At 41.7% G+C, this 27,678-nt stretch overlaps 2 protein-coding genes and 1 pseudogene across 4 annotated transcripts in view; 2 read left to right on the forward strand and 1 right to left on the reverse strand.

The window, feature by feature from the left end:
* Positions 1 to 310: 310 nt before the first annotated feature.
* Positions 311 to 573, reverse strand: LOC107524483 (large ribosomal subunit protein eL43 pseudogene; annotated as a pseudogene).
* A 2,091-nt stretch (positions 574 to 2,664) lies between these two features.
* Positions 2,665 to 11,013, forward strand: KCTD14 (potassium channel tetramerization domain containing 14). The gene is made up of 2 exons (XM_016196404.2): positions 2,665 to 2,741; positions 10,250 to 11,013. The coding sequence occupies exons 1-2, from the start codon at positions 2,682 to 2,684 to the stop codon at positions 10,928 to 10,930; spliced, it is 741 nt and encodes a 246-aa protein (XP_016051890.2). The 5' UTR covers positions 2,665 to 2,681; the 3' UTR covers positions 10,931 to 11,013.
* A 6,174-nt stretch (positions 11,014 to 17,187) lies between these two features.
* INTS4 (integrator complex subunit 4) overlaps positions 17,188 to 27,678 on the forward strand; it is a 71,794-nt gene continuing 61,303 nt past the window's right edge. For all 3 annotated transcript variants that reach the window (XM_016196346.2, XM_016196347.2, XM_016196348.2), the window contains exons 1-2: positions 17,188 to 17,248; positions 19,653 to 19,844. In XM_016196346.2, the coding sequence (XP_016051832.1) occupies positions 17,195 to 17,248; positions 19,653 to 19,844 (246 nt within the window). In that variant the 5' untranslated portion in view covers positions 17,188 to 17,194. The remainder of the gene's footprint in view (positions 17,249 to 19,652; positions 19,845 to 27,678) is intronic.

Below are 27,678 nucleotides of genomic sequence, written 5' to 3' on the forward strand. Positions count from 1 at the left end.
GCCTTTTCCGTTCCTCCTTTATAGTTTTTCATGTTCACTGAAACTAGTGACACAATAATCAATAATTGTCCCTCTCTGTTTCAACCCCCACCCTACTGAATAACCAATGGTAACACCAGTGTCTATCATTCTACACCTTTCTGATTATTTGCTCACATAAATAGATAGAAATTTATAGAAGAGGTTTGTTGTTTTGTGTTTTTATACAAATGGACTCCCACTGTATACACCACTGTGTTATTTATTAATTTATTGACACATAAATTAACCCCTTTTTTATAGGATAGCAATGTTTCAAATTGTGGAGCTTCTACTGGTCTTTCGACTCCTTCAGTCTTCTGATGGCAGACTTTACTGTGAGGGCAGAAGTGGTGGTGTAGGTTCAGGCACCACCGGCTACTGTTTCATGCAGGAACCGCAGTGCCAGATCCCACAGCTCGTCTTTTCATCTTGGTTTGGCTACAGAAGGAGCAAGTGTATTTGGAGTGCTGACTGATTCAATTTTCTTCACAATAGTGAGGGAGGCGCCATAACAAGTCCCATATTTCCGACCTTCTTGGTGTGTTTAGCCATGTTGCCTTGAACTAGGTCAGAACCCAGAGAGCTCCGATATTTATTTTTAATTGCTTAATAAATCATGGATGAATGAATAGATGTAGGATCTACTTCATTCTTTTAAATAGTTGCATAGTATTCCAAGGCATGAACAAATCATGATTTATTCAACCATATCTCTTTGTTTCTAATTTTTGCCACTACGAACAAACCAGTGATAAACATATTTGTTTGTATATCCTTTCAGAGTTCTTTTATTTCTATTAGATAGATTCTCAAAAGTAAAAATACTGAGTCAAATGATGTCTATGTGTTGCTGTTTTTCTAGTAGATATTGCCATATTATTCCCTCCCCCCCAAAATCACAGCAGTTCACATTCCACTCAATAAGTTTGAGGAGCTGTTTTCCTGCATCCTTACCACATGTGGCATATTATTATTGTTAGCAATATTTGACAAAATGATGAAAAACAGTACAACATTGTTCCCTTTATTGCATGTCCTCAACCCCTACTAAGTTTCAGCAACTTTTCATTTCAGTCATTTTAATTTTTCATTTCTAGCAGTTCTATTTGGCATTTTTCAAATCTGCCTGGTCATTTTTGATCATATCTTCTTGCCCTTCACTCATGTTTTAAATACATCCTTATATTTATTTAAGCACATTAAACACATATTCTATATCCAGTAATCTCAGTATCTGAGGTGGTTGTGGATCTGTTGACTCGTGTGCAGGGTAACCTTGTTTCTTTTGTGGCTTGTGACTTTAGATTGTGAGCTTGCGTTTGTTGGACTCTATTTGTGTGGAGTCTATGAGGCTTGATTTGACTGCACTTTTCCTACAGGAAGAGATTTTATTTTCTTTGTCAGGCATCTGGGGGCACTACCAACCCAGGTCCATTTTAAATGAAATTTCTGTGTCTTTAATAAATAAATAAATAATAAATAAGTAAATAAATAAATAAATCTACATTAAATTAAATTTCTGATTGTTGTTGCCAGTTTTGACCAGGAAAAAAGTGACTATTGGGCCACCAGATCTGCTTTAGCTCTAGCTTATATATAGCCAAGCATTTTCAGGGAAGACTGTTCTCCATCCAGAATGAGACAGGTAGGTTTCCACAGCACTCACTTTTGAGTGGCACATTTTTATAGAGGAAAGGGGGGGGCGCAGTTTGGAGGGGCTGTTACAAACAGTCCATTGAAGGAAACTGGGAATTCAAAATGTATTGGCTTTTCATTGGCTAAGTTTTGACAGACTGTCATTGGCTGAGCTATTGCCAGGCAAGGAGAAAACCTTCCTTTCTCCTACTAGGGTAATAAAATAGAAAACATCGCTGGTCCCCGCGTGGCTCAGCGGTTGAGCATCGACCTAGGATCCAGGCGGTCAGGGTTCAGATTCCTGGTCAGGGCAAATGCCCGGGGTTGCGGGCTCGATCCCCAGTCCGCGGTGTGCAGGAGGCAGCCGTCATCTCTCATCATTGGTGTTTCTATCTCCCTCTCCTTTCCACTCTCTGAAATCAATAAAGATAAATTAAAAAAAAATAAAAAATAGAAAACACCTTCCTGTTGGAGTTGCACGGTATCCATTTCTCCCAGTTTAGGGGTAACTGATCATGAGTAGTAAAGCTTGAGAGCCCCGCTACAGGCTGTAGGGACTCCAACTTTAGTTATTTTCACGGTTTTAACAAGCAAAATAACCCACGCAACAGGTATCTTAGCTCTTTCCTTCCCAGGTCATGCTTTGTACTTATAGCAGCGGATCTGAGGTGGGTAAATAGTCCACAATGGCCACTCTATCTCCTGGAGCCTCACTTTTCTCATCTGTAAAATGGGTGCTGGTGATCCGTCACCCCAGGGCTATTGTGAACAGAAAGTTTCCCGCTTTCAGTGTCAGTTCCCTCTGCCTCCCGTTTGGCTGTCGGGGAACTCCGGGATGAGAGACCGGGAAGTGACTCACTAGGTTCTCACTGGAAGTCAGGCCCACTCCAGGCCAATGGGGGTTCTAACCACACCCTGGGTCCAGCCTCCCCCACCCCAGGGCTGGGAGCAAGGCCACTTCCTCCGGTTACAGGCACCTCGCACGTGGCGTCCGCGCGGTGCCAGCTGCCTGCAAGGCCAGGGCGATGGACCCCACCTCGGAGCCCCGCTCCCAGCCGGCCTTCCGCACGGCGCCCCCGCCAGACGTGAGTGCGCCTGTCCTGTCGCTGCTCCCTCCTTTCACTCCCTCTGGTGTCCCGGGTCCCCCGTGCCCCCCCCCCCCCGGGGGTCTGCGTCCCCCAGGGGTCTGGAGCGCGGTCTCCCCCTCTGGCTGGGCGCTCTGCTCTCCCGGCTGTTTCTCTGGCTCCCCCCCCCCCCCCACGGTCTCCGTTCCCGCCCTGGCTCAGTCCGGCCTCCCCTCTTTGCCCTCTTTCCTGCTTGGCTGCCCCCCCCCCCTTCTCTTCTCTTTGTTTTATTTCGCTGCTCTGCGTGTGTCCTCTCTCTGCCCTCTGGCTGGTCCGAGTCCACCGCGCTTCTGCCGTCTCTCCCTTTCCCCTGCCCCATCCCTCCCGCCCCTGGGAGAAGCGGACCCAGCCCCAGGCTGCCTGTGTGTCATTCCCTCCCGCACCCCCCAGACCCCCACCTCCAGCCCGCCCCTGCCCTCTGGCTGGGTCCTGGGTCCGCCTGCCCCCTCCCAGCGCTTGGGTGAGGGGAGTTTGGGGGAAGGTGAGGAAAAGGCCCAGTGCACTCGGGGAGCAGAGCATTCTAATCTCTCCTGGGCTAGGTGCCATCCTGAAGACTTGGGGGAAGGGAAGGCAGATCCACGAGTGAGGAGACTGGCTCTTCCCATAGGGTGATGTTAACGTCATTGTTGTTGGCTACTGACAAAATCAACTGCCCAGTGCCAGGGCTGCCCTAGGTGCTCAATAAGTGTCTGAATGAATTACCGGGCAAGGGAGGGAGCCAGCATGGTGCATGATGCCAGGTAGGGCAAGACTGGCCTTTATCGGAATACCAGGTGCTCCTGTAAATCAGTGCTGCAGGTAAGCTCCATTCAATTCAACAGACATTTATTGAGCATCCCCAGGGTGCTGAGTCCTGTAGTAGGTACTGCTGCTATAAAGATGAATCAGGGATAGTCTTCCCCTAGGAAACTCACAATCTAATGGGGGATACCGATGATAAAGGGAATTACAAGATAGGTAATTACCAGACTGTGGAAGTACAGGGCCCTCTGGGATCACAAAGAGACAACCCATCTAGAGAGATTCCTGGAGGAAATAACTTGAAGGATGAGTGGGCTAAGTGAAGAGAGCATGGGCAATGAGTGGAGTCCTGGAAACAAGGGGACCCAGCTTCCTCTGGTTGGGTGGGGGTAGGGAAGCAGCAAGCAGTTCTGGTAGCTTATTGCCAGCCTTATGAAAGGCCTAGTAAACCTTGTTAAGGAATCTAGAGTTTATCAGGAAGGGAATGTAGGGTCACTGAAATGTTTAATGCAGGGGGAGACAGATCAGATTTGCACTTAAGAAAAACTATTGTTTTTAGAGTAGAGATTGGATTAGGGGAGGGCATTTGAGGGGGACAGGGTGCCATGGAACTGAACAACTGACCAGGATTTGGCCACCGATTGTGTGTGTGTGTGTGTGTGTGTGTGTGTGTGTGTGTGTGTTTGTGGCCGGGGGTTGGAGGGAGGTGGAGGTTGGGAGCAGACTGCAAGATTATAGCCTACGTTTTGGGCTCAGACAACTGAGTTAGGAAACAATGGAAAAGGTCAGGGTTGTGGGTTTGGGAGAGATCTTGAGGGGCATGGAGTACATGTGAATTTAGATGTCCCTCTGTTGGCTCCAATAAGGGTGACCTAAGGAAATGTATGAATGTTTGGTGGGGGGGTTGCAGATGTGTTAGGGACTCTTTTGACTAGAACTGGGTGAGAGCTGGGCCTGTTTGATTCATCTCTGTGTCCTTATGGCCAGCACTGGCCTTGCACCTAGCGGGGACCATGTGTCCCCAGCCCGTGCACACAGGGCCTGGGACAGGCTTCCCCACTCAGGAATGCTTTGGCAGGGTGACTGGTAGAAAAGGTGGGGAAGAGGTGTCACAGGAAGGGCAGGTGGTCCAAAGGAAGGGTGGAAAAGAAGTCTTTATCTGCTAGAAACACATACTGTAGTGCTTATGGAGGAGGTGGGAGGCCTAGGATTTCCAAAGAGACTGGGGGTTTTGGAAAAAAGGAGGGGAAGAGGGACAGAAATAAGAAGCTTGGGGACAGGGCCAAGTCTTATTTGATAATCAAAGAAATGGGGCTGAGGATGCCAGGGCAGGAAGCTATTTTGTGAAGCATCTGGAAATGAACTTCAGAAATGACATTTGAGGTGAGTGGATACATTAGACTTTCAGAGCTGGAGAGACTCCTTTTCACCCATTTGCCTCCATATTTCACAGATAACAAGCTTAGGCCCAGAGAAGGAAGTGAGCTGCCTCAGGCACATAGCTAATTATTGGCAGCAGTGGGACTGGATGTTGGGAGTGGTGGAGATAGGGGACCCATGTATGCTGGAGTCAGACTGACATGGATTGGTCCCAGTTCCGATTTCATCACTTCCTAGCTGTGTGACCTCGCCTGTAATGTGGGGACATTAAGAGCACCTGTGAGCTTTCAGTGGTGCAGGAGTGATGAGAGCCATCAATCCATTCAAGGGTTAAGTTAACCAAAGAGCTTTGCCAAGGGGCCTTGAGGTTTATGGGAGAAAGAGGGAGTCACAGGTTCTGGGTTTATTTTTCTCATAGATGTATTACTTGGCTGCTGTCAGAGTGCATCCTCTCCTTTCCCTTCTCCCCTCCAGCCAGCAGAACTGTCCCCTGGTAGGAGCTGTTGCCATGGCAACTCGATTCTTCACCAGCAGCTTGGCTGTCTTTGGCTTTCTTAATCCCAGTATTTTAATCTTAGAGCTAGAGCTCACAGAGAAGTTGAGAAGGAGGTCACTCCTAAATCAAATGGAAGGACACATTCCTGAGCCCTTGCCCTGCAACGACCTGTGGTTAGAGTTCTCAGATTGGTAATTCAGCCTTCAAACATTGCACATATCTTCTCTGCAGCAGCAGCCATCACATCTCCTAGGAAACCTTCCCTGACAACCTCCAACACACATCCAGAAAAAGCTGACTCATCCTACCTTTGAGACTTCCTTCGTAGCTCCTACACATCTAAGCCATTTGTTTCCCCCTCTCCCCTGAGAGCTTCTTGAGGGCAGGAACTCTATGGTATTCATCTGCCTAGGAGGAGGCGTGAATGGAATAGGTCCTCCTTACTTTATTTTAATTTTTTATCTTTATTGTTTGAAGTATTACAGATGTCCTCTTTTTCCCCCTATTGATCCCCTCCACCCTGCATCCACCCCACCCCCAGGCCTCCCCCATACCAATGCCTATGTCCATGGGTTATGCTTATAAACATCTAAGTTCTTTGATTAATCTCTCCCCACCCACTCTCCCATCCCGCCTTCCCTCTGAACTCCCTCAGTCTGTTCCATGCTTCTATGTCTCTGGATCTATTTTGTTCATCAGGTTATTTTGTCTATTATATTCCACATATGAGTAAGATCATGTCGTACGTGTCTTTCTCTGACTGGCTTATTTCACCTAGCATAATACTCTCCAGTTCCCTCCATGCTGTCCCAAAGGATAAGAGATCCTTCTTTTTTACAGCTACATAGTATTCCATGGTGTAAATGTACCACAGCTTTTTTATCCACTCATCTACTAATGGGCACTTGGGCTGTTTCCAAATCTTAGCTATTGTAAATTGTGCTGCTATTCATTTTGTAGTCTATTTGGTCTGATATGAATATTGCTATTGCAACTTTTTTTTCATTTCCATTTGCATGGAAATTTTTTTCCCATTCCTTCACTTTCATCCTGTGTGAGTCTTTTGTTTTGAGGTGGGTCTCTTGTAGACAGCATATTTTTGGGTCATGTTTTCTTATACATTCAGCCACCTTATGTCTTTTTATTGGAGCATTTAATCCATTTACATTTAAGGTTATTATTGATAGATACTTATCTATTGCCATTCTAATTCTTTATGTCCATGTTTCTCTCTATTTCTACTTCTAATTACAGCAGTTCCTTTAACATTTCCTGCAATGCTAGTTTGGTGGTGATAAACTCCTTTAGACTTTTTTTTTTCTGGGAAGCTCTTTATTTCACCATCTATCTTGAATGATAGTCTTGCTGGATAGAATAGTCTTGGTTTCAGATCCTTGCTTTGCATTACCTTGAATACTCCATGCCATTCCCTTCTGGCCTGTAGAGTTTCTGATGAGAAGTCAGCTGACAGCCTATGGGAGCCCCTTTGTTGGTAACAGTTTGCTTTTCTCTAGCTTCCTTTAAGATTCTCTCTTTGTCTTGAATTCTTGGCATTTTAATTATGATGTTCTGGGCTTGGGCCTCTTTGGATTCTTCTTGCTTGGGACTCTCTGTGCCTCCTGAACTTGTGTGACTTTTTCCTTGACCAGGTTAGGGAAGTTGTCTGACATTATTTCTTCAAACAGGTTCTCTAACCCTTGCTTATCTTTTTACCTCCTCTGGCACTCCTATAATGCAAATATTGTTACATTTCATGTTGTCCCACAGCTCCCTTAGACTGTCCTCCTGTTTTTTAATTGTTTTTTCCTTTTGGATCTCTGGTTGAGTGATTTTTTTTTCTACCCTGTCTTCTAATTTCCTCATCCGATCCTCAGCTTCCTCTAATCTTCTGTTCATTCCTTCCAATGTATTCTTTATTTCTGCTATGGCATTCTTAATTTCCCTCATAGCTTCTCTAGCTTTTTCCATGCTGTTGAGCATCCTTACAATCAATATTCTGAACTCTATATTTGATAGATTGCTTATCTCCATTTCATTTAGCTCTTTTCCTGGAGACTTCTTTTGTTCTTTCATTTGGGGTTTGGTTTTTTGTCTCCCCATTTTGGCTGCCTGTTCGGGGTGTTTTTTTTCTATGTATTAAGTAGATCTGCTAGGACTCTCAGTCTTTTTGGAGGGTCTCTGGTGCAGGCCAATGTCAGATGCAGTTTGTGACTGGCCCTGAGTACCCTGTTTGGAGTTATCAACAACCCTCGGCTTGAGGTCCCCCTGTTGGGGCTGAGTGTGTTTGGACAGGACCAAGATGCACACCAAAGCCTGCTTTTCCAAGGCCCAGGTCCAGAAGCAGATCAGGCAAAGACTCAAAGCACTCTGAGGTTTGCCTCTGCCTGTAGGCTGATTAATCTGATTCTCTTAATGAGCCTCAGGCTGTAGGAACCCCTCTGGGTAGGGTGAGGGGTTTTCTAGCAGGGTGGGGCAATTGCTTCCCCCCTCAGGAAAAAGCAGCAAATTGTCTGCCTGAGAAAGATGTCCTAGTCATGACTAGGCACAGGAATCCAGATGGGTGCCTTCTGATCTCAATCTCCAGAGCCCACAACCCTAGGTTCTCCTCACACAGCTCCAGTCCATTCTTCCCTCTCTCTGCTGGAGCCCAAGGTGAGTGGCTGCACACAAAACTCTGTGCATTGGCTCTTTAAGAGGGTGCCTGCATTTCCAGCCGTCTCTCCCTGGCAGACAGAAATCTGGCTGCTTTTCACTGCCAGTTGTTATGTGGGCACCTTTCTCAGTTCTGGTGCTCTTGGCTGGGGAGCCCAGCCCTGGGGGTTTAGGCCCCAGGGTCCTCAGTGGGAACTCCCCACAGCTGAGCGATCCCTCTGGACCCTCAGCTGCTGCCTGTGGGAGCCCAGCCAGCCCTCTCATGCCTCCCCACTTCCTACCAGTCTCTATGCGGTCTCCACTTTTCCTCCTTGGTTATGAGGGTGCTCTCCGGCTCATCTTCAGTTGCAGTTGACTATTCAGGATGGTTTTTCTTTATTTTAGTTGTAATTCCAGTTTGGTCCCAGGACAATGTCAGTGTAGCGTCCACTCAGCCTGCCACCATCTTTAATCCTCCCTCCCTACATTTTTTGAATGAATGAGTAACTAAGGAAAAGAAGAGTGGAGGTGTTTGAAAACTAATTTATACAATGACTAAGAGCACAATCTTCAGGGTAAATTCAACCTGAGATCAAATGCTAACATCATCACTTAAGAGCTGGTTGATCTTAGGCAACTTACTTCACCTTCTTAAGCCTTAGTTTCTTTATCTGTAAAATAGGGATTTAATACATTCTTCTTAGGATAGCTAGGAGAATTGAGTTAGAGACTATATGCAAAGTGCTTTGCACAGTTACTGGACTCTAAGGAGAGGGACTGTATTCTGCTTTTCCTCACTGTGTCCCATTTATCTGGCACAAAGTAGGCACATACATATTTTATCGAATGAGTGAGTGAATTTTATTTTTTTATTTTTTGAATGAATTTTTTTGAATGAATGAATTTTAAATAACAAAAGTTGTTCGAGAAGCTGGTTTGTAAGAACAACAACTGATACATCACCTCACATGTAATAACTGCTACATTATCTTCTGGTATTTTTGCTAGGTCTGCGTAGCAGTACTTAGTATTCCCCAAATGCAGCCTATCAGTCTGTTTCCACACCCCTGTCTGCACTGGGCTGTGGGCATCTCTAGGCAGGCACTGCATGGGTCTCACCCACATCTGTAGTGCTCAGTCCAAGGTCTTGCATAGAGGAGAGGCCTCTAAAAATTCTGTTGAACAGCTAAACCTAATTTACATTTGTACGAACAGTTTATGAGGCAGTTTTATACTCATTGCATCTGGTGTTACTGGCCTTTTCACCACCCAGGATATTTCTGTTATTTAATCTCCATGGGCCCATATTTTGAAAAAACATCATCAAACAAATTCCATTTGTTAATCAAAGCCATGCCAACTGCTAACCAGAACTTCTGATCTATATGAAATAAGGATTTTTATCCCCAACTCCCAGCATAGGATGTGGATACACAGTAAGTACTCAAGAAATGCTTCCTGAATGAATACATGTATGATTTCTTAGCCTTTCTGAAAAGTTGAAAATGTTTTGCCCCCCCAACTTTTTTTTTTTTTTAATTATTATATCTTAGACCTAAGCATCCCCATGTCAGGAACTCCTGACTTCACAACAGCTCCATATCCCCATTTTATAAATGAGGACACTGAGGCTCAAGGAGGGAAAAAGCCTTGCCAAAGACCATAGACTTTGGAAGTACTGTCGCTGGGACTTGCTTCTGCAGCAGCCTCCTATACTAATATTCTGTGATCCACAGAAGTTAAAATGCTTGAATGGGTGTTCTTATATCAAACTGAAATCTTTGTCATCTTTAAAATGCCCATTCCTGCCCAGCCAGGCATGGCTCAGCGGTTGATCATGGACGTAGGATCCAGGAGATCATGGTTTGATTCCCCCTCAGGGCACATGTCAGTTTGGGGCTCCATCCCCAGCTCCCGGCATGCAGGAGGCAGCTGATCAATGAGATTCTCTCATCATTGATGTTTCTAGCTCTCTCTCTCCCCCTATCCCTTACTCTCTCTGAAATCAATAAAGAAATACTTTTTAAAAAATAAAATAAAATGCTATTCTCTGGAGCTATACGGAATAAATATAACCCCTTCTGTTAAGATGGGCCTTTCAATAGCTGAAGCCAATCATGGCTTTCCTAAATTCTCTTGTCTACGAGGTTATTCTTTGGATGAAAATATTATGAGCTCCCTGGAGGTGGCGCTATTGGCTCATTACCTTTTGTTCCCCCAGAGGTCTTCCGTCGTGAAGCTGAACGTGGGGGGCAAGATCTACACCACTACCGTGAGCACCCTGATAAGAATCCCGGACTCAAGGCTGGCAAAAATGTTCTTCACCTTAGCCACGGCCAGCACCGATATGGATGAGGAGGGCCGCCTCTTCATCGATCGCTCCAGCACCTATTTCGGCGCCATCCTCGATTACCTGCGCAGCGGGCAGCTGCCCAAGCAGCACATCCGCGAGGTGTACCGTGAGGCTCAGTTCTTCGAAATTTGGCCTTTAGTCAAGCAGCTGGAGGATATGCCCCAGATCTTTAGTGAGCAGGTGGCTCGGAAGCAGTTCTTGCTGCAGGTGCCAAATTACAGGGAGAACCTGGAGCTCATGGTGCGCCTGGCGCGCGCCGAGGCCATGGCCGCGCGCCACTCCCACGTGCTGGTGTGCGCGGTGCGCACGGAAGAAGATGCCGCACACTGCGCGGATTCCCTGCGCGCCCTGGAGGCTGACAAGAGGCTGGTCGTCAAGTTCGGGCCTTGGAAGGCACCCCCGGTCATCAGGGACCTCCTGGACTCCGTGCGGATGGACATTGAGGCTCAGGGGTACCAGGTAGCCTATGACTCCTGTTCCAAGAAGACGTTCCAGCCAAAGGCCGGGGCCCAGGAATACTTCTACACGTTCCAGTTCACCTGGTGGTGATTGCCAGGGGCGGTGGCTGTTTGTTACGGGCTCTGGTGGGGCTTATGAAGTTAAAAGTTGCTTTCGAAAGTCATATTACTTTAAAATAAAAAATAAACATCAAACCGCTTCCAGGGTGGTCTACAAAGCTTGCCCCCAAATATTTACCTCCCCCTTGAGGACATTCCACTCATTGCAACCGACTCCACTGTACATGCCTAGTCAAGTGCAGTTGCTCTCTCTTTATAATCCTCATGCAAGGATATTTTTCCCCCATTGCTTTTCAGAGAGAGTGGAAGGGAGAGAGAGAGGAACATAGATGTGAGAGAGACCCAACATTGCCTCCCAGCCGAAGATCAGGCCTACAGCCGAGGTCCCTTGACCAGAATCAAAAAGAGACCCTTCCACGGGCAGGCCAACGCTCTAACCACTGAGCCAAACCGGCTAGGGCTGTAGCTGTTCTCTCTTTAAAGCCTCAAGTACCTGCCAGACCCTCCCCTTGAAGTCTGATAGTAAGGCTGAGATGAGTTGGAATGTTTCAAAAATGCTTTGGCTGGAGATGCAGGATGTCAACAGGAATATAACAGGATACGATGAATCTAGATAGTCTGACCTAAAAACACGATTTACCCAGCTTCAGCCTGTGGGCCAGTCCTCTCGTCCAGGTGTGTGCCTTCATGATGAGGGAGGTGCCAAGTTAGTACCTGTAGTAGATGCCGCTCAGATCTTCTTTCCCAGATGCTGTGAGTGTTGGCGGCTAAAGCCTCACAGCTGTCCTGTCTCTAGAAGTGTTTCTCAAAGTGTGGTCCCTGGGCCAGCAGCAACACCTGAAACTTTTTAGAAATACAAATTCTCTCTCCTCCACCTCAGCCTACTGAATCAGAAACTCAAGGAGGAACCAACTCTGGTACAATTCCTGTTCCAGAGCTCCTTGTGGGATCAGACTGAAGTCAGTCTTCATCTGACACCATGTTCTTGCTTAGCGTTTTCCTTCTGCACTATCCTGCTTCCCTCGCACCCCTTCCTGAAAGCACATCAGCGACAAATGACTTGCACAGGAGATTCTGTTTCAATTTCTGCTTTGTCAACCTAAAACATAACTCTAAGGAGGACACATGTAGACACTCATCCTTCTCCAAGTCCAGGTCTGGGAGAGTTGACCCCCTTCCCTGCTTAGAAGGCTGACTGGCCATCCTGGGTTCCCCAGGACTGAAGGTCAAGTTTAACTGTCAAAGTTTAAGAAATTAATACTGAGTCAGGGAGTTTGAAATTTAAACATAAGTCCTGGCCAATGTGGCTCCGTAGTAGAGCCTCAGCCCTTGCACCAAAGGGTCCTGGGTTTGATTCTGACCAAGGGCATATACCTGGATTGCAGGTTCAATCCCCCGCCCTTGTTGGGGCGCATGAGGGAGGCAACCAATTGATGTCTCTCTGTCTCTCTCTCTCTCTTTGCTCTCACTCCCACCCTTCCATTCTCTCTAAAAATCAATGGAAAAAATATCCTCAGGTGAGGATTAACAAAAAAATTTAAACATAAAATTGCTCAGAACAAAGTCATTTTCAACAAGCATTACAATTTAGTAACTGCATCTGTATATTTTTTATTTTCAAAACTTGTTTTATGTTTTCCTTCTTTGGTATTTAATACACCTGACAATTTAAAGTGGAAAAAAATCCTGAATGTCTATTTGAACTTTTTATCATGAAGCAATTCAACATTATTTACCAAGTGCCTGAAAGAGTTCATACCCTTTGATTGGTAATTACAAGTTTAGATTCCAAGGACACACCCTGCTTCTTAAGATGTAAGCAGAATTGCTTATACTCTCAAGTTCACGAATTATGGAAGAGTCAATGTTCTCCCCCAAGATTTCTGCACACTCTTGGAGGGCTTGTCTTCTCCCGGGCAGCTCTGGTTCTCTGCTCCTGCTGCATTCATTCAGCATAGGGATCATCTAGATGTCTTGAACCTATTGTTGCTGTTCTGCACAATGCTCACCCAGATTTAACACTCAGATATTTTTCTTTCCTTTTTAATTTATTTGATTTGAGAGAGAAACATCGACTTGTCCCACTTATTTATGCATTCATTGGTTAATTCTTGTTATGTGTCTTGACCCGGGGTTGAACCCATAACCTTGGTATATCGGGATGATGCTTTGACCAACTGAGCTACTGGCCAGGACTCAGATCCTTTTCTTAATTTTTACAGATTCCACTCCCATGAGCTATTTGTGCACATAGCAGACTATGGGAAATACAAACAAATAAAGGGGAGAGAGTTTACAATGCAAATAGTTTCAAATTGAATATTGGACAAATCTATTCTTAAAAGTGTGCAGTTGCCCACATCGCTAGGGGCTTTTCACAAGTAGATTGTGTTTGTTTCCTATGCTTTCTTCCCTCCCTGTTCTTGACATGCTTCTCAGTAGGTGGGAGTAATTGTCCCCATTCCACTGACTTCCTGCTCAGCCTATGACTTAATCTGGCCAATGGAGTATGTATGGAAGTGCTGGTGCGCCAATTCCAAACAGACTTTAGAGTTTGGAAGTTTCCACCAGCTCTGTCATTTGCCAGAAGACCATGTTCCAGTTACCTTTTTTATTGCTCTCGCTCTAGCCTGCATCCCTGAGGATCAGACTCTCTTCCTAAACAACTTACCAAACTAGTTTATTAAACAAAGGTAATTCCAACCTCTCCCTCCAACTTCCAATCCATAATACAATTAAGAAAACATAACTATTTTTTAAAAAAATGTTTTTATTGATTTTAGGGGGGGTAGGGAGAGGGATTTGAAACAACGATTGGCTGCCTCCTGCACACCCCCTACTGGGGATCAAGCGTGAAAGCCAGCCCTTGCCCTGGCAGGGCATTAATCCATGATCTGGTTCATGGGTCGACGTTCAACCACTGAGCCACGCCAGTTGGGCCTGCCTGACCTTGATACCTTGGTCTTGGATTTCCCAGCCTCCAGAACTGTGGGAAATAAATTTCTGTTGTTTATAAGCCACTCAGTCTACGTGCTCCATTATGCTAGCCTAATATCTCTCTCTCTCCTGTTGGTTCTGTTTTCCTTGAGAACCCTATTACGCCTAACTGCAATGTTTCTGTCAGCCCTACCATTCGTGGTTACCTATTCATTTTCATGTTATTTCACACATTGCTTCTGCTTAAGGAGCTTATTTTATGGTGAAATAAGTTTGGCAAAGAAACTCATTGGTCTTTCCAGGTACCCCATCATTCAGATGTAGTTGCTATTATAAAAACAATGTAATGACCTTTTGCAGACTCAGTTATACTGCTGGCTGAGAGACAACACATTGTGAATTTGGGGTGCTGTCTTTACAGGTTTGTGGTATATGCCTTATACCAGCAATTTTCAACTGGTGTGCCACAAGAATTTTTAAAACATGCAATACCTGACTATTTAGTCAGGGGTAGTGACCTCTTTTCCCTTAGGTTGTCAAATAAACAAACAACAGCCAACACAACAGCAGTCATCCGGTGTGAATGAACCAAAATTATACCTAGTTTTTGTCGCATCCGCAAAAAATATATTTTTTGGTGTGCCACAGAATTTTAGTAATTGGTTTATGTGTGCCATGAGATGAAAAAGGTTGAAAATCACTGCCTATACTACAGCTAAAATATAGTACTGTTTCTCCCACAGTTAGAACATGAGTTTGGGAACTAAGGGATGGAGTTAGGAGTGGTTCTTGCCACTTTCACACCTAGTAACTCACTTATGAATTCTTGGGTTCAGTGAGTTAGGAGTGCTTAGTCCCCAAGGGAGGAACACTTCTGTCCACTAAAGAACACAGTCATTGTTCTATTACATTGGAACATGTAATGAGATGGTCCCTGGTCATAAAGGGCTCTTCTTGCTGAGCAAACACGCAGAGAAGGGGTTACTATGCCAGTCTGAGGGACTGACCCTAATTTCCAAAGGGAAATTGAGTTGCTGTTATACAATAGGGACAAGGAGGACTCTATCTGAAGCCCAAGGGATTCACTGGGGCATCTTATTGTGTTCTCGTGTACAATAATGAAAGTCAATGGAAAATGTCAATTCACTAAAGAATTTTTCATTTCAAAATTAAAGAATGTGATTTAGTTATGAGAAAATAAAAACCTTAGCATCACAAATATGACAAAAAAATTAAAGAATGTGAAATGTTCTCGTTTCTCCACCAATCTGGCCTCAGCTTTTCAACTTTATTTTTACTGCTCCTCCCTGCTCCCTGTATGCACTCTACTCTTAATATGAAGTGAATTTCCTTTGGCTTTCTGAGGGCAGCCACAGGTCTAACAATAATAATGATAAACTCTGTATCATTAATGCTTAGGTGCACATTTAACATCTCTGAAATCAGGTCACAGTTTAAGATTGCTGTTGGCCAGGTTTTTGTATATAGGCTGGGTCATAGCAGTTCATGTTGTTTTCAATTGCCATTTAATGCATCTTCAAAGAGATTACCCTATAAATTGCCTTGAAAAGTTTTTATGTGCACATAATGAGTGGAACCACAGCAATATGACAGGATACAAAGAGATCTAAGCAATAAGAAACTGCTGTTTTTAATTTCATCACTTTTTCTTGTTACATAAAAAGTGGTTTTCTTTACAATTCCTGGCAGCTCAGATTTGACAGAATATAGTAATGATAATAATAATAGCTGCTAACATTTATTAAAGGTACTGTTTGCTAAGTGTTTTTCATTTAGCTCAATAGATTTGTATATGTGGTAGTCTCTGTGGTCTGGGATGCCATTCTTTCTGAAAAATTTACCATAGGCATAGCTTGTTTTATTGTCCTTCACTTTATTTTGTTTCTTACAAATTGAAAACCCTCCACCAGCAAAAAGATTAGTACTTGCCTGAGGCTCAGATAATGGCTTTTTTTTTTTTTAAGCAATAAATTATTTTTAAATTAAGGCAGTATATTAAGACATAATGCTACTGCACACTTACACTACAGTAAAGTATAAACATAACTTATATGCACTGGTAAACCAAAAGTTCATGTGACTTGCTTTATTGCAATATTCGCTTTATTGTAGTGGCCTGAAACCGAACCTGCAATATCTCCAAGATATGCCTGTATTTTAAATCCAGATTAAAAATCCTTCCCTAAGTAAAACTTCCCTGAGACATCCTGAAGGAGTTCGGTCTGTTTGAACCACATTCTTGTTACCCAGCACACTTTGGATGCCCACTAATTATCAGCTTGGGTGTCTCCCTTCCCCATTATACTGTAGGACCTTGAGGGTAAATAAAGATCATCTTTTAATGCATTCTTGGGTCTTCTGTACCGACCACATCCTGCTTTTTTTTTCTTTTTCAATTACTTTACGTTCAATATTATTTTGTATTCGTTTCAGGCCTGCTGCCTTTTCTAAGCATCTCACATTAACTCCTTTGAAAGACGAAACAACGAACAGCTGAAGTTTAATGTAGGATGTAAAATTACTTTGGATTTAACAACACAAACACAAGAACTACACATTGTGGGAACTGTTTTTGCACTGTCTCATTCCATTGTCACAACATTTGTCAGGTGTTACCAGACCGTCTGCAGTGGAGGCTACTTTTTATTAAGTGCCAGTTGTAGTCTGAAACTATGTTGCTTGACCCTTGGCCTGAGGATTCTTTCCACTCCACCGTAGCTATCGGAGGAGGGGTTGATTCCTTAAAGGATGGGCAGCTTTTGAACAACTGGAGTAAAGAAGCAGGAAAAAGCACCCCGGGCTAGGCGAGGGGTAGCGCAGTGTGTCCAAACGGAAAACTCAGGGAAGATACAAGCAGCACACACTGTGTACAGCAATGATGATGGGAACGTCAGCTCCGCTTCTTTCCGTTAACTCGGCCTCTTTCCATTACCTCGGTGTTCAAAATCGTTACGCAGCACCGGGTTTTGCTTCTAGCCCTGGTTCACTTACCTCGCGCTTCCTTCCTCCCTTCGCTCGGTTTGGTGCCAGCCTCTAGGACGCTTTAAGACCACCGGCAAGCCCCCAAAAGCTCCCATTGGCTCACCCGTCTCCAGAGGCTCCGCCCCCTCCGCGCTACGTTCTCGTTTCCGCTTCTCCTGCGCATGGGGCGTAGGCGGTCGGCCAAATGCCGACGTACTGCGGCGGGGCAGTCAAGCAGCCGGAAGCGGCCGGTCTTTCTTGGGATCCCACTGCCTTGTGGGACGGTGGAGGGTTTCTCCGGCCTCTGCAGGTTTTCCGATTCCTTTGCCCCGCCTCCTTCATCAAGTACGGAAGCTGACAAGGTCCGCGGGCAGCGATGGCGGCGCACCTTAAGAAGCGGGTGTACGAGGAATTCACTAAGGTGGTTCAGGTAAGCTCCGGAAGGAAAAGTCCCCGGACGGGTAGTGGGTTGGGGAAGGTTATCTACGCCGTAGGCACTTTTCCCAGAAAGTGCGCCACGAACTTGAGTTGAGCGCCGACTACTCTGATAGGCTGTTTGAGGGCACACTTTAGTGGGCGTGTTCGTTTGCCGCTGCTGTTAATATGATTAACTAATTTGTGCAGTCTGGCACTTAAAAAAAATTATTAGCAGAAACAAAAAAAACGCTTTACAATTTATGAGAATATCTTATCCGTTATTTTATTCAGGTTACATTATATCTGTCGTTTGACAGATGTGCGCTTAGAAACTTCTGGAGCGGGTACGAGGACACGGAACCAATTAGTGGCGGAGTCCCCCACCCCACGTCCGTTACCAAAAAAAAAAAAAAAAAAAAAGTGCCCTTCGGATGAATTGGCTGTGTGCAGAGCTCTAAGGGGTTGGAAGAGAAGTCTATGGAAATCCTCAAACCCCAGTCAAAGCTGGCGAGGGTCCCAGGCTTCATGGGGCTGTGGAACTTTGCGTTGGTGGGACATCTCACCCAGGAGGGAAGGCAGCACCTTCCTCCTCTGGACTTGCTTAAGGACTGGTGGCCCAGCCTCTGTCGGAACAATCAGTGATTCTCCGTATGCCGCCTCGTAGATGTCGCTAAAGTAGAAGTTGATCCCAAGACATCCCTTCTGTCATGCTTCACAGACTTGATGTGTAAACTAATCACCGGAGGATCTTATTAAAATGTAGATTCCGGCGGGGGAGGTGAGGCAATAATCTGTATTTCTGACAAGCTCCCAGTGGATGCCAGTGGATCAGTAGCAGCCTTAGAGCCACAGACCGCCCTTACATCCGTCTACTTGTAGAGTAGTAGCAAGACTTAGACCACCCAGCAGGATCCTTAAACATTTCATTCATTCCTTCAACAAGTTAATTGAGGGAATGAATGGTTACTATGCAACAGGTATAGTGAAAGTTGTTGAGCTACAGTGTCCAATACACATTAGGGCCCCTGTCCCCTAGGAGCTCATAGGCTAGTGGGAGAGAGAACAGCATATATGTGATTTATACTACAGAGAGATAATTGCACTGACAAATCAGGTCTTCTTTTTCAGCCCCCTCTTTCCATAAAAATTCCCTAGCCAAACTCCCTAGCCCTTCATGATTTGACAGTATTCCTTCTTTTTTGTTTTGTGGACTCATCTTCGTAGCATATTCCCATTGTCTTTACGCAAGTGATTCTCCTTATTCTTGTTGTTTTTTTTAAAATAACTTTGAGATTTAATCTTGACACTTTTTTTTGGCTCCTCTTTATGTGAAGTTAGTTTTCCTAAACTTTTAGAATTAGTCAAGATTAAGGAAAGTTTTACAGAGCTCCCTCTTCTGTGGCTTGCTTTCTGGAATTTTCTGGCTCTGTTTTCCTTGCCTACTTTAAAAAAAATTGTGGTAGAGCATACATAATATAAAATTTACCATTTTAACCAGTTCAGTGGCATCAAGTACAATCATTTTGTTGTGCAGTGTCACTTTCTTTCCAACACTTCTCAAGACTACTTATCCCTCCTTTAGCATGCCATGTGTTTGCCCATCTCCAAACTTTTGTACGTGTTGTCTCTTTTAGGTAAAATGGTTATCATTTTTCCCTTTTTTTTTCTTCTCCACCCAGTGGGCTTATATTTTTGCTTCAAGACCCAATTGAAACCTCAGCAAGAGTTTAGTCCCTTCCCCCCCTGCTTCTTTGGTACTTGGTTGTACTCATCTATTTGTAGCTATCACTCAGTTGTACTAGGTGTACATGTCTTCCTACTAGTCTGGGCTCTTTGAGGTCAGAGATAATGTCTGGTTCATTTTTGTATCTGCTCGATAGAGTATAGGGCCTGGCTCACTAAAATGTTATTGAGGTTGATCGGTTGTACATATTGGTTTGTCCTCCCCTTTATACACTCTTTAGGGAAAAAATACTTTCAGCTTTTGAGCTAACTTCAGCTCAGATAACACTGAAGACTGGATTTGTGTGGAATAGGATGGAAATGGGTAAGTGGTTATTGAAACCAAATTCCTCTGACTTCAAAGCCCCTGGTCTTTTTATCATGCCATGATAGGCAGAACAAAATGTTAGTGGACCTACTTTTCAGAGAAAGAAATGGAGACTTGGAAAAACTAAGTGACCTGCCCAGAGTTGTAGGAGTTAGTGAAAAGCAAAATTGGGGCTCATAGTCTTGTCTCTAATTCAGGGCTCTTTTTCCAATTCATAACACTGCTTTGTCCTAAGGCTAGGTCTATTACCTGAGTACATTATTTGGTATAAGGGCAAATTATTTCCGTCAAATGAGGTGAAGTAAAATTTGCAGACTCTGTGTTTTCAGTTAGATTTTCATGTCTTAACTTTTTTATCTCTTTGCAGCAGCAGGAGGAAATTGCTACTAAGAAACTCCGTCTAACAAAACCAAGTAAATCTGCAGCACTCCACATAGATCTATGTAAAGCTACTTCTCCAGCAGATGCTTTGCAGTACCTACTTCAATTTGCCAGGAAGCCTGTTGAGGCAGAAAGTGTGGAAGGAGTAGTCAGGATTCTCTTGGAACATTATTATAAGGTAAGATGGTTTTGAGGACCTGGTGGGAATATGTATAAGAATTGTATCATGTCTGCAGAATGGGTTAATGTTGCAAAATAGACAAGAAAGCACTTATTCAGCAATCTTTTACTGAGTGTCTTCCATGTACTAGGCATTGTGGATAGAGATAAAAAAGATGTAAATCCTGTCCTCAGAAGCTTACAGTATTTAGAGCCCTCGGTTGACCCAGGGTTTCTGCTGGCTTTTCCAGACTTCCCCTTCCTCTACCACAAAACTCAGCACCCTGGATGGTCACTAGGTAAATACTGTGCACTGATATACCTGCCTCCAGTGCTCTCCTTCAGCCTACGCACATGCAGCGCCAAATACCCATCTCTGGAATTAAACAGTTATAAATATTTTGCCAAATTTGCTCCCTCTATTTGTTTTCCTGAAGTTTAAAAAATATAATATTTTGCCTGGCCGGGCGTGGCTCAGCGGTTGAGCGTTGACCTAGGATCCAGGCGATCAGGGTTCGATTCCCAGGCAGGGCACATGCCCGGGTTGTGGGCTGCAGCCAATCAATGACTCTCTCATCACTGATGTTTCTATCTCTCTCTCTCCCTCTCCTTTCCTCTCTCTGAAATCAATAAAGACATATTTAAAAATATATATATATATATATATAAAATATTTTTGCCTAAATAATTCAGTAAATATCTCTTAAAAAGGAACTATAAAAAACAACGATAACCACCTAGTCACATCAAGTAAAACTAAATAATTATTTAATGTCATCAACTAGTCCATATTCATATTTCTTTAGTTCCCAAAATATGCTTTTATAATTGATTTGTTCAAATAAAAATGCAGACAGTGTCCATACATGGCATTTGCTCTTTTTTAAATTTAGAAGAATTTTTTTACTTTGGTGACATTGACCTGTTGAAGAAACTCAGTCAGTTGTTTTGTAAAATGTCTTGTTTTCTGAATTTATTTCCTTCCTTGGGTGTTAATTTGCTCCTCTATCTCCTCTCTGTATTTACTCTAACTACAAGTTAGATCTATTTGTTAGATTCAGGTTAAGCATATTTTTGAGAATTTTAAGAATATTTTATAGATAGATGATTTGTATTTCATATTGTATCTGCCAGGATGCATATAATGTCTTGAAGTCCTACCTTGCAAAAGCTTATCTTTTTTTCTTCAATCTCCCTTCTTTCCATAAACTATCTTTATTTAAATCTTTTATGTCATATAAAGGTCCTTTTCTTTACATATATAATATTCTAGCTCAATCAGAATATTTGCAGTTTTCCAAAGACCTTGTGTGTTTTCAGAAATCAGTGCCTTTTCACATGCTGCTCCCTCAACTTAGAACCCCTCTCCCTGCCCCTGCCCTCTAATCTGATCTGCTGTTTTCACTGCCAAGAATATTCTTTCCTCAGAGTCTTTACACTTACGTTGTCTTCTGCCTGGAACACTTCCCTTAAATGTTCATATGTCTGCTTCCCACACTTCATTCAAGTCTTTGTACTCAGACACCACTTTTTCGTTAAGGCCTTCCTCTATCCCTTTATTTGAAATTGAAACTGCCTGTCCCCCCCCCCCAGCACTTCCTAGCCTCCTTCCTTGATTTTGTTTTCTCCATAGCACTTACCATCTTTTAATATTCTAAATGTTTTTCTCATTTAATTTTACCTTGTCCGTTTCCTCATACTGGAACGTAAACTGTGCTTTAACAGCATTTTTGTTTGTTTTTTTAAACAGTGTGTGGTGAAATAAATATTTGATGGAATGAATACTTTTGTGATACTTTTTACTCAATTAAAAATTGCTTATTATATATCGGGCATTGTTCTGGGCACTGGACAGTATCCTGTTAGCACATTTATTAGCTCTTGCTATTGTCTGTGTGTCAGACTTTGAGCCCCTAAATTCAGAGACTACAAATTTATTAATTACTGTCCTAGTGCCTGGCAAGGTAGAGGAACATTGTAGGGGCTTAATAAATGTTTCCCTCATGTTTTACATGAGTGAAATCAGAATTCTGCTCTCAAGAACTTTCTAGTCTCTTAGTGATCTATTTTAGTTATCCCCCTATTTTAAAGCACTACTTACCAATTATTATTACTATGTACTAATATAACTCTATTACCAATAATCATCTGTAATAATTTTTCTAAGAGCAGTTAGCATTTAATATAGCTTGTTGGAGTTTATAAAGCTCTTTCCACATGTAATAGTTTATTTAATCCTGATGGCAACATTATTGTTATCCCTGAATTCCAGATAAGGAACTAGATTTAGAATAGTTTAGTATCCAAGGTCACCCAGATAAGTAAATGGAAGGTCTGGATTTGAATGTAGGGTGTTTTTCCCCCCTGAACTTTTTGTTATGGAACATTTCAAATACATACATATATATATATATATATATATATGTATATGCGCGCACGCACACACACACGCATATGTACACGTAGAGAGAATAGTTTAATTCCCATGTACCCATTATCCAGCTTTCACCATTATCATTTCATGGCCAAGCTTGTTTCATTCCCAGCCCTCTCCATCCTCACTGTCCATTTCCACTTCCTCTACTCTGACTGTTTCCACCAGATTCTTGTGGGAAAAAAATCCTTGGCATCTTTATCATTTTATTCATAAATTTCACTCTGTATCTCTGAACAATAAAGACTCTTTTAAAACAATCACAATACCATTATCATGTCTAAAAAAAATTGAATTCAGGTATTCTGATATCAGACCCCATGCTCTTTAACCAGGTCATGCTGCTTACATTGGTCTAGCTGATTCTAGCTACAAAAGAAGTGAGGGAGGGATGCCAAATGGGTCCACTTCTAGACTGATGGCCATAGCATTTGTTTACCCTTTTGCCTGTTTTGTGCAGAAATGTGGTATCTGGTATTTTAGTAGATAAATTACCTTGACTTCTGCTTTTCTTCTCTAAGCCTGTCTGTGGTTAGGCAGCATCTGAATGATGAGGGCTCTTCATTACATGACTGTGCTAGTTGCTGGGGAGGATGTACAACTATGAGTCATGCTCCTTATCCCCTAGGGACTGGAAGTGTAGTTGGCAGACCAAATAATATATGTTGCATATAGACAGTAAGGGCTGAAGTTACTTATTTGTTCATTTTTTTCATTCACTCAAAATATTCTGAATATTAATTCTGTGGTAGGCTTTGTGCTTCACATTGGCAATACAGAGATGAATAGATGACCCCTGATCTGAGCTTAATTGGGTAGGTAAGACAATAAATGGATAATAATACAGGGTTATAGGTGCTCTGAAATCTGAGGCAGGTTATGATGTTGCCTCAAAGAAGAGGGTAATTTCTATTTGGGAGCATGGGCCTAGAAAAGCATTATTTAATAGTAGTGATGCTTGCAGTGAGTCTTAAAAAAACAGATTTTTGGCCATTTGGAAAACAGGAGGAAAGGCATTTTAGAGAAAAGGAGCAGTTGTGAGCAAAGGCATGCAGATGTGAAATAGCCTGTAATGTTAGAAGTTGGGCTGGTATAGATTTTAGGTTGAGAGCTCTTTAAGAGATAAGACTAGAAAGATTGAAAGGGGTATGATTCTGAAGGGTCTTGTGCTCTACTTTGTGGGTTTTGTTTTAGACATGTCACTCTGTGCACAGTATGCAGGATGAAGGAGTTGGATGAGGGCAAGACAGGAGTTAAAGTGACCAACTAGGAGACTGATAAGTCTGAAGCAATTTGAAAGCCTGAACCAAGACAGTTTTAATGGTGAGAAGAGCAGTTATTAGAGAGGGCTTCCCTGGAGGCAGTTTGTTTTAAGCATAGGTGCAAAGGAAATGATTTATGTGTTTCAGTAGAAGGGGTAGTAGGGGATTGTTTGAGAGAGAAGAACTTGAATAAAGTATCCAGATGGATAAAGAATGTCTCTAGGCTAGATACTCTTGTATTCATTTTATTCCCATTCTTTCCTTTTTGCCTCCCCCTTACCTGCTAAGTTTACTACTGCTTTCTGCAGCTCCCTTGTGTTTGGGAGGTCTGTGACTCCATTCCAGACCATTGAAAAGCTATATAGCTCTTCTCCTATTCTCTCTCACTGCAAGGTTAGGGTATTTGACTAGTCCATTGTCTCTGAAAGACAGTTACTTGATTCTGTGATGTTATTTCAATGATTTCAAGTCAATAAAAGAATTGGCTTTTTATTTCTATTCAAAACTGAAATCAGTATCTCCTTCCATTCTCAAGGAAATGGTGGCACTGCCATTAATATAGACTCTTTTTTTAAAAATATTTAGCATTTCTGAATAATAATATATTTAACATATTATTGCATTTCTTTTTTCCCTCTAATAGGTAAAATGCTTTGCCAGGTACTGTATGTGAACAGCTAAAAGGAGAGCTAAATTAAAAACTCATTAATATAGACTCTTAAATCAGAAACCTGAGAAGATCCTTTATACCTTCCTCGTCTTCACCCTTTCCTCTTCCCATATTTCCTTCCTCACCAAGTATTGTTGATTTTACCTTCTAAATATCTCTCGAGGCCAGCTACCTCTCTGTTTCTACTGTTGACCTCAGTAATCCAAGTAACTACCATTTAAACCTACACCCCTAAAAACAATGATTTGTCATTTTTTTTAAATGTCATATAATTAGAGAATACAATATGTATCTTTTCATGTGTGGTTTTTACTTAAAATCCTGTTTGTGAGATTCATTTACATTGTTGACTATAGCTATAGTTCATTCATTTTTACCACAGTATAAGATTTCATTGTATGAATGTACCATAATTTATTTTTCTATTCTATTACTGATAGATATTTAGGTTGTCCCAGTTTTTAACTATTATAAGAAATACTTTCATGAACATTTCTGTATAGCTCTCTTAGTATATGTGGCTTGCATTTCTGTATGGTAAATACCTGGGAGTAGAATTACTGAGCCAGCTGTTTTCCAAATTGGTAGTACCAATTCACACTCTTGTTAGTACTGTATGAGAATTCCAATTGCTCCACATGCTTGTCAACAGAATTGTCCATCTTTTTTCTTTTGACAGTTCTTATGGATGTGTAGTATATCTTCGTGGCCTTAATTTGCATTCCTTAGTTTACTAATGAAGCGGAGCAACTTTAATATGTTTAATTGACCATTCATATATCCTTTTGGGTAATGCCTATTTATGTCTCTTGCCTATTTTTACTTGGTTTATTGTTTTACTTGTTGCTTTGTGGGAATTCTTTATATTCTGGGTACAGGGTACAAGTTTTTTTCTCCTTGATTTTGGATAATAATTTTTTTTCAATTATAGTTGACATACAATATTATATTAGTTTCCGGCTTACAACATAGCGAATAGACATTTATGGGTACAAGTTCTTTAATGGCTATATGTGTTATAAATATTTTCTCCTTTTCCAGTCCCTTAATGTTATATTTTGATGAAAAGAGGTTCTTAATATAGACTAATTTGATAGTCTTTTCATTTATATTTTGTGTTTTTCTTGTCTGATATAAAAAGGGTTTATCTCTTTTGAGCTTATTAAGACATTTTGCTACATTGTTTCTAGAAACTTTATTATTTGCTTTTCACACATGGAATTGATTTGTGTATGTTGCTTGGGTTTATAGAAATCCAAATGTCTCAGCACCTTTTATTGAAAAGAATGTTCTTTCCTCATTGCTCTGCAGTACCACCTTAGTTGTCAATCAAGTGTCTAGATGTGAAAGGTATGTTTCAGGCCTTTGTCTATTCTTATGCCAATACCATGCTGTTTGAGCATAACATTATAATAACTTTGACATCTGATAGGACAAGCTCTCCCACCTTGCTCTTCTTTAAGAATATTTTAGTTATTCTTGATATTTTCATTTCTTTATAAATTTTGAAATAAACTTGTAAAATTCTGTTCCCAAACAGAAAAATCTTATTAGAATTTTGCATTAACTTTGTAGTCCAGAGGGAGTTTAAGGATCGACATTTTACAATTTTGACCTATCCATGAACACGGTATACCCTTATTATTTTAATACCGTTTTATAGTTTTTTGCATAAAGGTTTTGTACATCTTTCTGTTAGTTATTCCCATATATTTAATGTTTAATGTTATTGTAAATAATATATTAAAAATTTTTTATTTTCTAAGAGTATATAGCTGATATTCAGAAATGCAGTTGATTTTTCTTTTTATAAATATGTCTTTACTGATTTCAGAGAGAGAAAGAGATAGAAACATCAATGAGAGAGAGTAATTGATTGGCTGCCTCCTGCACACCCCTTACTGGGGATTGAGCCTACAACCCAGGCATGTGCCCTGACTGGGAATTGAACCGCTATCTTCTGGATCATAAGTCGATGCTCAACTGCTGAGCCACTCCGGCCTGGCAATGCAATTGATTTTTGTTTAATAATCTTATATCTAACAACCTTGCTACGTTTATGTAATAATTTTAATAAATTCTGCATAGATTATTTTGGATTTTTTTACAAGCAACATATGAGCAAATAATGGCTTTGTGTGATATTACTATAGCAATACCACCTATCTCCTGATTAAAGTTTGCATGGCATGCCCAGTTCTGGCTTTTATTTTAATCATTTTGATAGCTTTTTGTTTTAGATATGAGCCATGTAAACAACATGTGGTTAGTTGTTGTTGTTGTTTTTTAAATCTGATCTGACAATTTTTATTTTTTAATTGGAGTACTTCATTACATTTAATGTAGCTATTGATATATGTGAGTTTAAACCTACCCTTTTATTTAATGCTTTCCGTTTGTCTTATACACTCAGTGTTCTTTTTTTCTCTCTTTCTTGACATCCTTTAGATTGATTCTATTTTAAGTTCTCTCTTCCATCTCTCTTTATTAGCTTGGGAGTTATACATCCTTTTACACTTCTTTTACTGGTTAACCTAGATATTACAACATGAACTCTTGACTTTTCAAGATCAAATATTAAATGGTACTTTTATGTTCTGTGGACAGTGCAAGCATTTTTAACTCCATTTATCCACCTTCCTGACTTACATGTGAGTATAATTGTATACTTTAACTCTCCATTTTTCCCTCTAGGAGACTTTGTTATTTTACTTTATTTTTTATTTTTTTCTTGTTTAATTGAGAAATAATTGACATACATCACTGTATAAGTTTAAGGCATAAGAATGATGGTGTGATTTACATATATAGTTAAATTATTACCACAGTAGGTTTAGGTAACATCAGTCATTTCATATAGATACAATAAAAAGAAAAGAAAAAAGAAAAAAATTCTCCTTGTGATGAGAACTCATAGGATTTACACTCTTAACAACTTTCCTATATATCTTATTGCATTGCTAACTATAGCCATTATGATGTATAGTATATCCCTAGTATTTATTTTTTTATTACTGGAAGTTTGTACCTTTTGATCACATTCCTCCAATTTCCCCTCCCTCTACGACCTCCACCTCTGGTAACCGTAAGTCTGATCTCTTTTTCCAAGTTTTTTTTTCATAGCTTCCACATAAAAGTGAGATCATACAGTGTTTGTCTTTCTCTGTTGGACTTATTTCACTTAGCATAATACCCTCTAGGTCCATCCATGTTGTCGCAAATGGCAAGATTTTATTCTTTTTTCTGGCTGAGTATTCATTTTATATATATGTATATATGTGTACACACACACACATATGTATGCACAAACACACCACATTTTCTTTATGCATCTGTCTGTCAGTGGACACTTAGGTTACTTATCTTGGCTATTGTAAATAATGCTGCAGTGAACACAGGAATGCATGTATCTTTTTAAATTAGTTTTGTATTTTTTTGGATCAATACCCAGAATTAGAATTGCTGAGTCATACGGTAGTTCTGTTTT

The sequence above is a fragment of the Miniopterus natalensis genome, chromosome 11 (assembly GCF_054644295.1).
Source record: "Miniopterus natalensis isolate mMinNat1 chromosome 11, mMinNat1.hap1, whole genome shotgun sequence".
In the NCBI taxonomy this organism is placed as follows: domain Eukaryota; kingdom Metazoa; phylum Chordata; class Mammalia; order Chiroptera; family Miniopteridae; genus Miniopterus; species Miniopterus natalensis.

Bases quoted from the DNA above. Each gene is read 5' to 3' on its own strand.
- KCTD14 (XM_016196404.2), top strand. From the start codon at position 2,682: ATGGACCCCACCTCGGAGCCCCGCTCCCAGCCGGCCTTCCGCACGGCG. The intron at 2,742-10,249 runs GTGAGTGCGCCT...TTGTTCCCCCAG, and splicing joins GCACGGCGCCCCCGCCAGAC to AGGTCTTCCGTCGTGAAGCT.